This window comes from Theropithecus gelada, chromosome 17 (assembly GCF_003255815.1).
Source record: "Theropithecus gelada isolate Dixy chromosome 17, Tgel_1.0, whole genome shotgun sequence".
NCBI lineage: Eukaryota > Metazoa > Chordata > Mammalia > Primates > Cercopithecidae > Theropithecus > Theropithecus gelada.
In genome coordinates, this window is record NC_037685.1 from 66,491,900 (window position 1) to 66,506,099 (window position 14,200).

Genomic DNA, 14,200 nt, shown 5'->3' on the forward strand with positions numbered 1-14,200 from the left:
TTCACTTAATTCATGGTCGTTTTATACTTTTTCTACAGGAAGAGTCAAGACATACTGCATGGCTTGAATGATAAATTTTCTATAGTATGGGTACCCATACTAAAGAAATAGTAGTAGTAGATCATTATAATAGTAATATTACCCATTTCTAAATTATGGGTACAGATGCTTGTTTCTTTCTCCACTGTGTAGTTTTTAGAACAACACAATTCTCCCTTTTCAATCGTTGCCTGATGCTGAGATGGCACCTTCAAATTATTTTCTCAAGAGAGTGTAGGGGTCAGGTACCATATAAAATTTTAAAAATTGTTTAGTTCCATATCTAGAACATGCAGGTAACTTTTGTCCCTCCTAGTACAACTGTCATACATATTATTTCAACTGATATTGAGGATCTCTCCTTTGGTGGCCTATGGGTGCCTATTAATAGATCCAGCATTTAGAAACATGGAAGTCCTTTGCAGGATCATTTTGACATAACTTTATTGAGGATAGTAGTCAGGGACTTGAGTGGGATCTTACTTATCTGATAGAAAAAGAAGGTTGATATCTCCTCTGACCAAGAGATTATGAGCAAAACCTCTGCCTTTAATTATGTAATTTCTAGATATTCTTTATCAGGAAGTCCAAGCTGAAATTGGAGGGCAGGTCACGATAAGGCTCGGTTGGAAGAAGAAAATATTTTTGCCAGGGAGAGGAGGGCATATATTGTCCTTTGGGGTGGTAAAGCTGACTCAGCAGTTTGGGTATCTGGCATGTACCCCTTGTAACTCAGCCAAGTACACTAGGTAGCACATCCTTAACATAGTTGAAGACCAGACTTAAATAGGTTTAGGAACATAAGGAGTTCTAGTAGATGAGTACTATTAGGAAGCACAGGGTAAAAAGTTTACACTAATTGGTTCCTGTGAAATCAATGTGGAAGTCAGGTATGAGACACATACTTTTATTTGCTGCCAAATATTTTTATAGTTGGAAATGGGATACAGGACTTGGTACCTTTGGTATCTTATGCAGTAGTGAATAGGACCAGGTATGATCCCTTCCAGCAAGTCTTGGTGGAACTTTAATGAGGATCCAATGTCAGACCAAAGATGCTGGCATTCATCATCCCAAGTTTATCAGTAGGGCTTTTTATACCTCTAAAAAGTTTGCCTTAACACAATTACTTTATGATTTAAAACATCGAATGAAATATGTATACATAAATGTTTTGTAGTATGGCTTGCTGCTGGAAGGCCTAGAGGGAAGTTTCACGTGCCTCGCCCTCAGTAATTCACGGAGGAGTAGCAGGATTCCTATTTTTCTGGTGGCTGTGTATCTCATCAGGGTTACGAGTATCTGCCTATTAGAGCCTAATTTTTGTACAAAGCCTAGCTATTGTTTTTGAATTCTATCTTGGCATTTTCTGTGGTATTTGTGGTGAAAATATTGTTGAAGTTGATCTCCTTGAGACAATTCCTTTGCAATGTCTTTATTAATGGGCAAGGTACTTTGAATCTGGGTGTTAAATATTATATGACAGCTTTTGTTAATGGATTTATTTAACTATCTTCATAAAATATGTATATTATTTTTTGAACTTTTTTTCATAGAAACAAATTCAATCTAAATATTTATTAATAACTCTCAAGATGGGCAAGCTTTTTTTTTTTTAAATGCTTACCTCCATTTTGCAAGTAGCAAATATGGCAGGAATGATAGTATGTGTGAGGCATTTGAGAAAACAATTTGGAGGATATTAACAATGTTTGTTTGCATAACTTTTTTTATTTTTTACTTTTTGTGCCAATTCACGTGCAAAGAACAGGAGAAGTTTTTTTATATCATCTAACAACAATTTGTGGAGTATAAAATAGTGAATCTTGTTTTTAAGCATATTTTTTTCTTTTCTTCAAAATTTATTTTGTTGATAAAAACACTTTGCCAAATTTATAGGTGTATGTGAATATTCGTTACATTCATAGAATGTGTAATGGCCAAGTCAGGGTATTTGGTCATTACCATCACCTTGAGTATTTATCATTTCCGTTTTGGTAACATTTTAAGCCCTCTCTTCCAGCTACTTTGAAATGTACACTACATTGTTGCAAACTATAGTCATTCTACACTGCTATTAAACATGAAAACTTTTACCAACTATCTAACTGTACGTTTGTACCCACTAACCAACCTTTGTTTATTCTCCCTCCCACCCACATACCCTTCCCATACTTTGTATCTGTCTTTCTACTCTCTACCTCCATGTGATCAATTCTTTTAGCTCCCACATATGAGTGAGAATGTGTGGTATCTTTCTGTTCCTGACTTATTTCACTTAACATCATGACCTCCACCTCCATCTGTGTTTCTGAAAATGACATGAGTTCGTTTCTTTTCATGGCTGAATAGTACTCTGTTGTGCATATATGCCAAATTTTCTTTAGCCATTTGCCTGTTGATGGAAACTTAGGTTGATTTCATAGCTTTGCTTTTGTGAATAGTGCTGTGATAAACATGTAAGTGCATGTATCACTTTGATATACAGATTTCCTTTCCTTTGGATAAATACCCAGTAGCAGGATTGCTGGGTTTAATGGTAGTTCTATTTTAACTCTTTGAAACATCTCCAAACTCTTTTCCATAGTGGTTGTATTAATTTATAGTGTGCAAAAGTTCCCTTCTCTTCACATCCTCACCAGCATCTGTTATTTTTTGTTCTGTTTATAATAGCCATTCTAACTGGGGTAAGTCGATGCCTCATTGTGGTTTAGATTTGCATTCCTCTTATGCTTAGTCATGTTGAATAATTTTGCATACACCTGTTGACAATTTCTGTGTCTTCTTTTGAGAGATGTATATTCATGTCCTTACCCCACTTTTTAATGGGGTTTTTTTTTTATTGTTGTGTTGTTTGAGTTCCTTGTATATGCTGGATATTAGTCCCTTGTAGGATGAATAGTTAGCAGGTATTTTCTCCTGTTCAGCAAATTGTCTCTTCACTCTTTTGATTGTTTTCTTTGCTGCGTAGAAGCTTTTTAGTTTTATATAGTCTCATTTGTCTATTTTTATTATAGTTATCTGTACTTTTGAGGTCTTAACCATTAAATATTTGTGCTGAAACAATAAACTACTAGGAAAAAGTATAGGGAAAATACTTCAAGATATTGATCTAGGAAGAGATTTCATGCCTAAAACTATATTTAAAAATTAAAATATTTATATTAAAAATATTTCCCTTAAAGTTGGTACCTTATCTTATGTAAAGAAATTTTAGAGTACACTCTGGAGAAGTCCAGTCAGCACAAAATTGAAAGGATGAATTTGGAAGTGGTAGGGACTACAGCTTTGGCTGAAGCATGAGCCACTATTAACATCATCATACAGCTTTTGTTCAGCAATGAATTTTATAATAGTTATGGCAGAAGGAAGTTGTAAATGATGTAAGTCATAAAGTAGCATTAAAATAATATGCCAGGGAGATTTTTTCAATAGTAGGCAAGGAATTCTTATTATATGATTGTGTAAAATCATGAACAGCTTCAGAACCATAAAAGAAGTCATGGCATCTATCAACGTTACAGCCCAAAAGTCGACATTTATGAAAGGAACGGATATATGCTCTAGAGAGAGAATCAGCTTTACACAATTTTAGACACATGGACAGAATATTCAGAAGCAAAATAAAACTTTTTGTTACCTGATGTAGGAACAAATGGTATAGCCAGAGAATCTTGTAGACTATAATTGATTTACATTAGAGGTAAGGTGAAGATTTTGAAGTAGGTTTGTTAAATGATGTTGGTTTTCATCAAGTGGTCAAGGTTTCTATAGCTGGAGTTTGGAATAAAGGGGTTGGTATGGGGCACCAGTAGTAATGTAACACAGGGAGGAAGAAGAGTTTTTATCTTCCAGGCATTAGAAAGGTGCAGTATTTTGGTACTTTGGATAGGTACTGAGGTATCACCTACCATAGTTAATGTCAGACAGGAATCTATTATGGAGGCTGAAAAATCTTCCAATATTATTGCAGCCATAAACTGAATGCAATGTATGAGGCAAGCAAGCTGCTATGAGATTAAGCAGAAAACTGTAGTAAGCAATTGGATATTGTTTGTCCTTTTGAATCTCCATTAATGTACCCTAAATAATTCCATACTTCAAAAGAAAGGTAACAGGTTTAATATCATTAGGAAAACTCAATATAGGGACTTTGGACAGATGTTGTTTAAGAAAGTGATAAGTCCTTTCAGTTTTCTGGTTCTGTGATGACAGCCTGCCAGTTTTTATGGTCGTTGAGCTATTGTAATATAATCCAGCTTCCATAGTTAGCCATAGCCATGTGGATTTGTCAAACTATATGGTCTGGAGGCATCCCAGATAGCTTCTTTTTAGGAAAATGCAAGGTGATGTTTTTAGTAGAACTTAGTAAAATTTTGGCTTTTCCAGTATAGTTCAGGTCAAGTTTACTGGAGTACTTGGTAAGAAAGATAAATAAAAATTAGATATTAGGCTGGTAGTCCCTAAATTAGATATTAGGTTGGTAGTCTGAAATACATAGTAGTATACAAGCTTTTTTTTTTTTTTTTTTTAAATCTGGTTGTATTAGTCAATGTAGGTTATATGATATCAAAGTAGCCATGAAACCTTAGTGGCTTTATACAGTGAAGGTTTATGTAGTGTTCCTGTGATCAAATATAGTTTCGTCAGCAATCTAAGGTTTTGGGTTTCACCATCATATTTCAGAGTAGCCAGTATTCATCATAGGAGGCGAGGAGTGGCACTAGAGAATTATGCATAGGTTTTTTATTGTTGTAACCCACAAGAGATTTCTGATAACATGTAGTTGATGTAATCACATACTTAACTATAATGGGGTTAGGAAATGTCTTCTGTATACACAAGAAGTAGGCATATGACATAGGAATTATTAATAACAAACATCGTCTCTAGCATACTTGGTTTCTTAGCTGGTAAAATTAGTGGGTTGCAATCGTTCTTGGTTAGAATTACAGGTTTTTGGTGTGAAAGGATTTGACGACTATTAGAGATGTGATGACATAGCAGTATTAAACCTGACTTTAACCGATGTGATGCTGTATGCCAATATCTGGGCATATTGAATAAGTTTGTCCAGTTAGTATGTTGAGATCTAAATGTGGGGACTCAGAAGGATTTTTTGAGTCATCTTAGCTTAGAGTTTCATTTAAGTCAGTCAGAAAACAAAAAATTCAGTTCCAATTCTGGTTAAGGTGGAGTGAGCACACCCTACCCTGTTTCTCCTACTCAATGCAAGAATAACACCTTACATGGACAGAATTCATGCAGCCACTATTTCAGAGCTCTGAAAAGTGAATAATAGCAGGTAGAGTGGAGAATAAGAGCAGAATTCACAATGCCTTTGAACTGGAAGTGAGTTCACTATACTTTTTGCCCCTTCATTTTTCCCCAACATGAATTAAATTGAAAACCTGAAATTGTGCACCACGGTGTAGTGAGAGACAACTCTGGGAGAAATCCTCTAGTTCTAGTACAGAGTGCCTGGTTAATTTATCTTTTCTTCACCTTGTTCTGTCATGACCCAGCCCTCATGTAGTCTTATCACCAATGGAAGCCTATAGAAGCCAAAACTCTGAGGGAGGCTTTTCTTTGATCAGTAGAGCTTGAGTCCTAATAGGGTGGGACAAACACCCTTTTCTTTTTAATCTCTCTGCTTTTCTGCCAGTGGCCCTGGGTGTGAACAGGCTTGTAGAAGTACATTGCAGAGCAGAGAAACTAAAGCCCCAGTGTTTTGACAGGAGAACTGAAAAGCAGAGCCCCAGAACTGAGAATTTCTATCAGAGATATCATGGAAAGGGAAGAACATGAGAAAGTAACCCTATAAAAGTTTTTAATGAAATGCAGCCCTGAGTTATGTGTACATGGATCTAATCCAAATTAGAAGTTTTAGCTGCTACAATAAGGTAAGAAAAAAAGTCATACAGATTATAAAGGAAAAAATAGAATTATCTGCTTTCATAGAAGACATGATTGTCTATGTAAAAATTCTCAAGAACATGACTTACACATAAATTCTAGCACTAGTAAGCCATGTTTAGCACACTAGTGTCACAAGACACATGGTTCTCATACAAAAATGACTTATATTTCTTTATATTAACAGTGTACAATGTGAAACCATATTTAAAAATACCATTAACTGTAGCCTCAAAAATTTTAAATACCGAGATACAAATTTCATGAAACATGTATAGGATGTGTGTGCTGAAAACTACAAATTGCTGATGACAGCAATCAAAGATCTAAATAAGTTTAGGGCTATGTCATATTCATGGACTCAGTATATAAAGATGTCATTAAATTGGTAGATACATGTAACACAGTAACAATTAAAATCCCAGGTGAATATGTTCATTAATATAGACAAGATGAGTCTAAAATTTATGTTGAATGACAGAGCAACTGGAATAGTTAAAACAGTTTTGGAAAAGAATAAAGTTGGAAGAATTATACTTACCTGACTTTAAGACTGACTTTTAAGCTGTAATAATGAAGACAGTGTGGTATTAGCAAACACATAAATCAGTGGAACAGAATAGAGTCCAGAAATAGTCCCACATATATATGGACAATTAATTTTTGGCAAAGGTGCAAAAGTAGTCTAATGGAGGAAGGATAATCTCATGCCAGACAAATGAGCCTTGACCTAAACCTCACAATTTATATGAAACTTAACTCAAAAAACTAAGTCTAAATATAAAACATGAAACTATAAAACTTTTATGGGAAACATATGAGGAAATTTATGGGACTTAGGGTAGGCAAAGCTTTCTTAGTTGTGATGACAAAAGCATAATTCACTAAAAAAAAAGGATACATTTCATTTTGACTGTGTCTAAGTTGAAAACTTTTGCTATGCTAAAGAAGCAATGAAAATACACGGTACAGGCTGGAGGAAGATAACAGCAAATTGCTTATTTGACAAAGGATTTATGTCAAGAATAAATAAAGGACTTTCAATCCTTAACAGTAAGACTACAATTCAGTTTTTAAAAGTGGACAAAAGAATAGACACTTTACCAAAGAGAATATAAGGATGTGAAAATAGTTCATGAAAAGATGTTCAACATCATTAACCAACAGAGAAATGTAAATTAAAACTATGAGATACCATTATATACCTAGTAGAATAAAAAATAGCTATTGAGCTAAATACTGGTGAAGGTGTGCAAAACAACTAGAACCTATTACTGATGAGATTGCCAAATGGGTCAGCCAGTCTGAAATATAGTTTGGCAGTTTATTATAAAGTTAAACTTACACTTACTGTATAGTTTAGCCTTTCTACTCCTGGGCATTTATTTATGAGAAATGAATGAAAATCATGTTCACATAAAAGCCTTTATGTGAATGTTTATAGTAGCCTTATTCACAATTGCTATTCCACAACCCAAATGCCTTTACAAATGAATGGGTATACAAACTGTGGAACATCCATTAATACAATAGAATACTACTCATCAACTAAAAAGAATGGACTCGATATATGTACTTACTTGGATGCCTCTCAGAGGCAATATGCTGAGCTTACAAAGGGAGACTCAGAAGGTTACAGACTGTGTGATTCCATCTGTGTCACATTCTTGAAAAGTAAAAATATATAGTGATAGAGAAAAGGGATAAGTACTAGAGCTTATGGGTATTGAGAAGGTGCGGCTATAAAGCTGAAAAGTGATAGCACAAGTGAATTGTTTGGTGTGATGGAACTGGGCTATATTTTGATTGTGGTGGTAGTTATACAAATCTATTTATTTAACATTCTCAAAATGGTACACAAAAAAAAAAATAAGAGAGAGAGAAAGAAATTTCATTGTATGACCATTTAAAAAATAAAATTAACTATTAAAAGAATAGAAAATTCCTGGCCTGTGTAAAGCCTAAGTATTAAAGAATTGTTTCAACTTTGTGTAGTCAGCTGTTTTTCTTTATTTTCTTGCATTTGCAAATTCCAGCACTTCTAGTGTATGTTAATCCTGTTTCTGTTAAATAGGCTGGGGCTTAGGTGAAAGTGGAGCCAGCACCAAGGTAAAGGTCTGAGCATTTGGCTTTCCTGCTGTGGCATGTTTTGACCTTGAAGGGCATTAGAGTATGCATAAATAGTTAAGATCATCCGTGTGTAATTATGACCTGTTTCTAATTTTTCTTTCCAATTTAGAACTTAAGTTCTCCTTAGGGGTTAGGAAGTTACATTATTAAATTTCTAAAGCATTCATCTATCCATATTTACTATAGTGGTGGCTGTCATTTGTAAAATGCCCAGGACATTTTCCTAAAGGGACTATGACATTTAGTGCACCGTAAGGGGCGGCATGTTAGTTGGGGTTAAACTGCAGTACTATTAGACTGTGAAAGTTATTTCTTTTACCTTTGAATGCTTTTAGTAAATATATGAAAGGAGCTTATAATAAAAAGGCGTTCTGCTCTCAAACTATATAAATTTTGTTACATACTGTATACTAATAGATAGTAATATAAGAGATTTAGAATGAATTTTTTTACATATGAAAATTTTAACATTTTGTTTTCTTCAGAAGATAAATTGACATGTTTCAAGCACTTTTTTATACTTTTTTAAAACTATATTTGTCAGAAATAAGATACGGTATACAACATAAAATTAAAAATCTCTGACAAGACAAAGGAAGACATGAGTAATAACCTAACTTTTAATAGAGCCTCAAAGGAATGCTCTTAAATATCCATGACAGTGGTAGCAATTCAACTTATAAGGCTGCCTTGCCTTTTTATCAGGATGAAGGAAAAGGTAGAAATTACTGAGAAGAGATTTCACGGCTAGGGGCAGACTTAGTGATTTCATGTACTATCTTATGTATCCATCTGTCCTTGTATTTTACTGTGTTGCATTTCACAGTTTTCCTTATTTCATCCTGCATTCACTGCCTGTGTAGGCATTGGTCTTCTCTGAGATCACATCTTCATGAGGGCGTTGTCTAAAAGTGACTGCTAAATGTACCTGTTTGGCCGGGCGCGGTGGCTCAAGCCTGTAATCCCAGCACTTTGGGAGGCCGAGGCGGGCGGATCACGAGGTCAGGAGATCGAGACCATCCTGGCTAACATGGTGAAACCCCGTCTCTACTAAAAATACAAAAAACTAGCCGGGCGTGGTGGCGGGCGCCTGTAGTCCCAGCTACTCGGAGGCTGAGGCAGGAGAATGGCCTGAACCTGGGAGGCGGAGCTTGCAGTGAGCCGAGATCGCGCCACTGCACTCCAGCCTGGGTGACACTGCGCGAGACTCCGTCTCAAAAAAAAAAAAAAAAAAAAAAAAAAGAAACATATGGGTTTGCCCCTTCTAATGTTGAACTACGAAGGAAATTAGCTCTTACAACTTACTGTGAGTTTTTTTTGTGTCACCGAAAATTATCTTGGATGCGAAATTGTCTTGGGTGTGGACTTGAATTGATTAACATACAGTGAAATCAATTATTTCTGCTGTGATCACTCTCATTTAGGAGGAGTTATGTAGTGAGAGAAATACTATAGAAATATAATATTAAATATTTTACATAATTGTAATCATCTTTTAAGATATTTCACTGTAATTCAGTCCTAAAGTCGGCTTAAAAGATGAAACCTTTTGAAAATGTCCAAAGATTTTTTCCCCCTTATTGATACTGTAAATCTGATTTGAGACTTAATCTACTTAATCAATTACTTTGCAACATTCTTTTATAAGGGGAGGACATATTAGATTTTAGGGGGAATCTTTACTTTTTATGGAAGGTATTTCCAGTCTTCTTAATAAAAAGATGGTTATTTAAAAAGCCAATCTAGTTGTGGTACTTAGTTTTTTCAGTAAAGACCAAATTGAATAGCCAGTTTATGTCTTCAGAGAGCTACCTTTGAACAGAACTTAGGTTTATATATTCACTCTTAATCATTTTAGTTATGAATTAGGTGTATCTTTATGATATATTGAATTCTAAATAATATAAGTACCTGAAATATAATAAAACTTTATGGATCACATCACATGAGTTATCTACATTAGTTATTAAAAAAGTTAAATACAAATTGAAATGGATAAAGTTATAGTAAAATAAGTAAAAATTCATATTTAAATTTTAATGAAATAGAAATATATATATTTTTATTATAAACAAATTAGTTATGTTTATACATAGTTAATAAATATTCTCAGGTATTTGTGGGCCAAGACTGTTGTTGTATTCTTTATCAATAAAGGCCAAAAAGCTCTGGAGAAATAATAAATATGCTAATTTATAAGAGGTATTATTATACTATTTCTTTCATTTTTTCCCATGGTCTAGCCCTTTAGAATCTGATACTTGAAATAAATATTATTTTCTAACTTAAATGAAGCTTATTAAGAATTACAAGATGGTAATTATTTTTAAGAAAAAACACCCACTAGGTTATTAGCATCATTTTCCTCAAAAAGATACAGGATTACAAACTCATATCCATTCCTGAAGTAGAATTGCTACTTATAGAACATGTGTTATGGTACTGTCTGTTGAAAAGTTTAGCAATTATATATCATGACATAATAATCAGCATACTTTTGGTCTGTGAAGTAAAATACTCCTCTGAAAATCTGTTCCCAGGTATTGCTATACTTTTCAAGAGAATGTTCTATGTTGTATTAGTTCTGGCTGACTCAGATACTTGCTTTTTGGTTTATCCTATAGTATATATTTAGATCCTCTACAGATGAACTGATGTGTTCTAGACAGGAAGTGGTATGTAGGAGATATAGGAATGGGCTGAAGTATCCTTTATATTTGCCTTTGTATCTAGGGGAGTTGGAAATAGGCAAGAATGGAGAGAAATTTTGTATGGCAGTACACAGAATTTTGCAAGTTTATTGTGAGCCCTGCAACAATCCGATGCATTTTAGTTACTGGTAAGTTTGTTAAATTATGTTTGAAATTGTACCTCTTCGAAGATGGCCATCTATTTACTATTACGTCCACCATGTCAATTATACCTTATTGTAATGATCTTTTTTTTTTTTTTTTTTTTTTTGCAAAGATGTGGTATTGCTATGCATTGGGTTTTAGGTATAAATTGAAACTACTTTTGTTAGTGAATGCAATTGACATTTCAATTGGTGTCCTGGTTAATATTGAAGTGAAATTAACACTTTACGGATAGCAGAGTCCTGTGTTAATATTTTGGAATAATAATATTAATATTTCTGTTTTTGTAATGGAACTACACTGTGTTTAGAGGTCTGAGGTAACTCATTAGATGTTTGAGAATGAGTTCTTATTCTGACATAAAAGAATGAGAAAATCCATGTCATCCTTGCAATTTTATATGGTTCTATATAGTAGGGCGATTTACTGTAAGAAATACTTTTTTGCCTTTTTTCATGGATCATAGGGACCATTGTGAGGCATTTCTAGTCTTTCTTTTTGGCAGTGCTCATGTTTAGGAATCCATTTTCCCACTAAATCACTAACTTTGGTGTATGTAAGAATTCTACGAACAGATTAGGAAATTTTGTAATCTCTATGCATAGTTTTCTTTATTCTTTTTAAACATCTAGGCAGATGTGTTATGTGTAATACAGTACTTAGCAATTATTTGTGAAGTGGCCTTGACTATTCAGTTCATTTAAAATGGACTAGATTGTTTAATAGCTGTGCTTCTTTACAGAAACATTTTTTAAAATCCCAAGAGATTCCTTGGTAGTTGTATTTTTCTTGCAAGTGTCTATCTTTGGCTTAAGGACAAAGTAAAAGAATATCATTGATTTGTGATAGTTTACATTTTTTTTGTGGTTTAAGGATATAGGGTCAGTTAATATAATTGACTTTTAATTTCCTGTGACAAAGTACTTTATTTCTAGATACTATATTTTGTCTAGCTGATATGTAATTCATTAAACTATCAATTTTTATAATAATGATAATGGTAATTTTGCTGTTGGTTCTTGTTATGAGAACATTTCTAATTTGAACAAAAGTAGCCACATTAGGAGAAAAATGTATTATCCCTATTGAAACTGGAAGAGCTAGAATAATTCAAAAATTAGAATAACTTCAGATTCCTTTTGGGCTTTAATAATTTTCAAGTTTTCCTTATTACCAAATTGTCTGAATCACTTGTAAAAATGAGTACTTCCTGCCTTTAAAATATGTTTAGAAATGTGTGGTTTTACCCTTTCTTATGAATATAAATAGGTAATTTAGGGTATATTATAAAACATTGTAATTGATACTATTTTAATTCTTGATAAAATCTGGTATATAACAATTTATTATGAGCTACATTAAGCATATACAATGAAGGAATATGTATTTCCATTATTCAGAATACTATATTCATGTATCAGTGTTGCTGGTTAAAATCATTATATGTAACTGTGAAGTAATGCATTATCAAAGCTTAATTCAATGCAATCATTTCTTTTTGTTTTATTTCTTCATTCATTCCAAAGACAAATCAAGTGCTTAATCTTTGTCTGACACCTCTTCATCTGCTTTTATGTATTTGTTTATGTACTGCATAATTGTCACTTTTCATTTCAATATTATATAAATAATTTATTTGCTCTCATGAGCTTTTCTTAGGGCATACCTGGACATAAGTGATATGTTACATATTTCTCTGGATTTTTTTTAGCCAAGTGTTTTTGAAGAATAGTTCTAAATGAAAAGTTTATTTAAAAATAGGACTTGTTCTTACAAAGCAATAGTGCATCTATATTTAAAATTTTAAATATACATTTAAAATTTTCTACAATAGCTTGTTATTCAAAAGAATAGTCTTTATTATGGAAAATGATATGTGTATGTTTCTTAGGTTTACTTGAAGCCAGACATATAAATATATGTAGAGATAAACTTTGATGTTTAATCTACACAGTTATGATTCAGTTTATTATATTTAATTTGTAAAGAACAACACTAGTTTTCTCATGCTTATGAGGAAATATATTCTTTCATATATAAGGCATAATAGTCATTGTCAGTAAAATAGAAATTAGATTTGAATATGGTTATTATCTTTTGGCATAATAAAATACTGAAATGGAATGCTGTATTTATAATAAACATGTGATGATTACATAATGATGTCTGTACTTTACATGCAGTGCTACTCTTTTGGCATTCCTGGTTGAACTACTTAAAAGTTCAGTAGCCATGCAAGAACAGATGCTGGGTGGAAAAGGCTTTTTAGTCATTGGCTACTTACTTGAAAAGGTAAGTGATTATGTGTTGATGGTTTTATTGTGTAGCTTCACAGTTGGACAGCTGACAACCACTAATTATATTTTTTCTATAATTTCACTTTCCATTGACTTATACTATTTGCTAATTCCCAAACGTCTGAGATTTCAGTGTAGACATGGAATTAACTGGGTATCGGAAGTGTAATTAAGAAAATTTAAATTAAAAAAAGTAAAGAAAAAATTTACATCCATATTCAAGCAATAAGTATCATTTCTCTTAAGGTTTTCTATAGTAGTACACCCTTATTTCTACTCTCGCTTTCTAAGGTGTCACTTACCCATGGTCAACTGGGGTTCAAAAATATCAAATGGAATAAACAATTTATAACTTTTAAATTGTGTGCTGTTCTGAGTAGAGTGATGAAATCTCATGCTGTCCCTCTTTAACAAGCCCTGGACATGAATCTTCCTTTTGTTCAGCTTTTTCATGCTGTATACACTGTCTCCCTATTAGTCATTTAGTAGCTATCTCAGTTCTCAGACCGAAAATCGTGTACATCATCCACTAGAGGTCTTGGAACTATCGCCTCGGGATAAGGAGGGAGTACTGTAGTTGTTTCTTTGCTTTCTTTTCACTTAGATTATTTTCATTTTTTATTTTTATTTTTGAGATGGTGTCTCACTCTGTCTCCCACACTGGAGTGCAGTGGCACGATCTTGACTCACTGCAACTTCCTCCTCCTGAGTTTGATTAAGCGATTCTCCTGCCTCAGCCTCCTGAGTATCTGGGATCACAGGCGCGCACCACCATGCCTGGCTAAAGTTTTGTATTTTTAGTAGAGACAGGGTTTCCCCATGTTGGCCAGGCTGATCTTGAACTCCTGGCCTCAAGTGATCTGCCCGCCTTGGCCTCGCAAAGTGCTGGGATTACAGGCATGAACCACTGCGTCTGACCTTAGACTGTTTCTTGAAAGTCTTTTGTATTAAGATAAAAATCTT

The 14,200-nt window shown here is 33.6% G+C and overlaps 1 protein-coding gene across 2 annotated transcripts in view; it reads left to right on the plus strand.

Annotated features, from left to right (window-relative positions):
* NBEA (neurobeachin) overlaps positions 1 to 14,200 on the plus strand; it is a 752,078-nt gene that overhangs the window by 142,920 nt on the left and 594,958 nt on the right. For both annotated transcript variants that reach the window (XM_025364271.1, XM_025364273.1), the window contains exon 11: positions 13,124 to 13,232. In XM_025364271.1, coding sequence (XP_025220056.1) covers positions 13,124 to 13,232 — 109 coding nt within the window. The remainder of the gene's footprint in view (positions 1 to 13,123; positions 13,233 to 14,200) is intronic.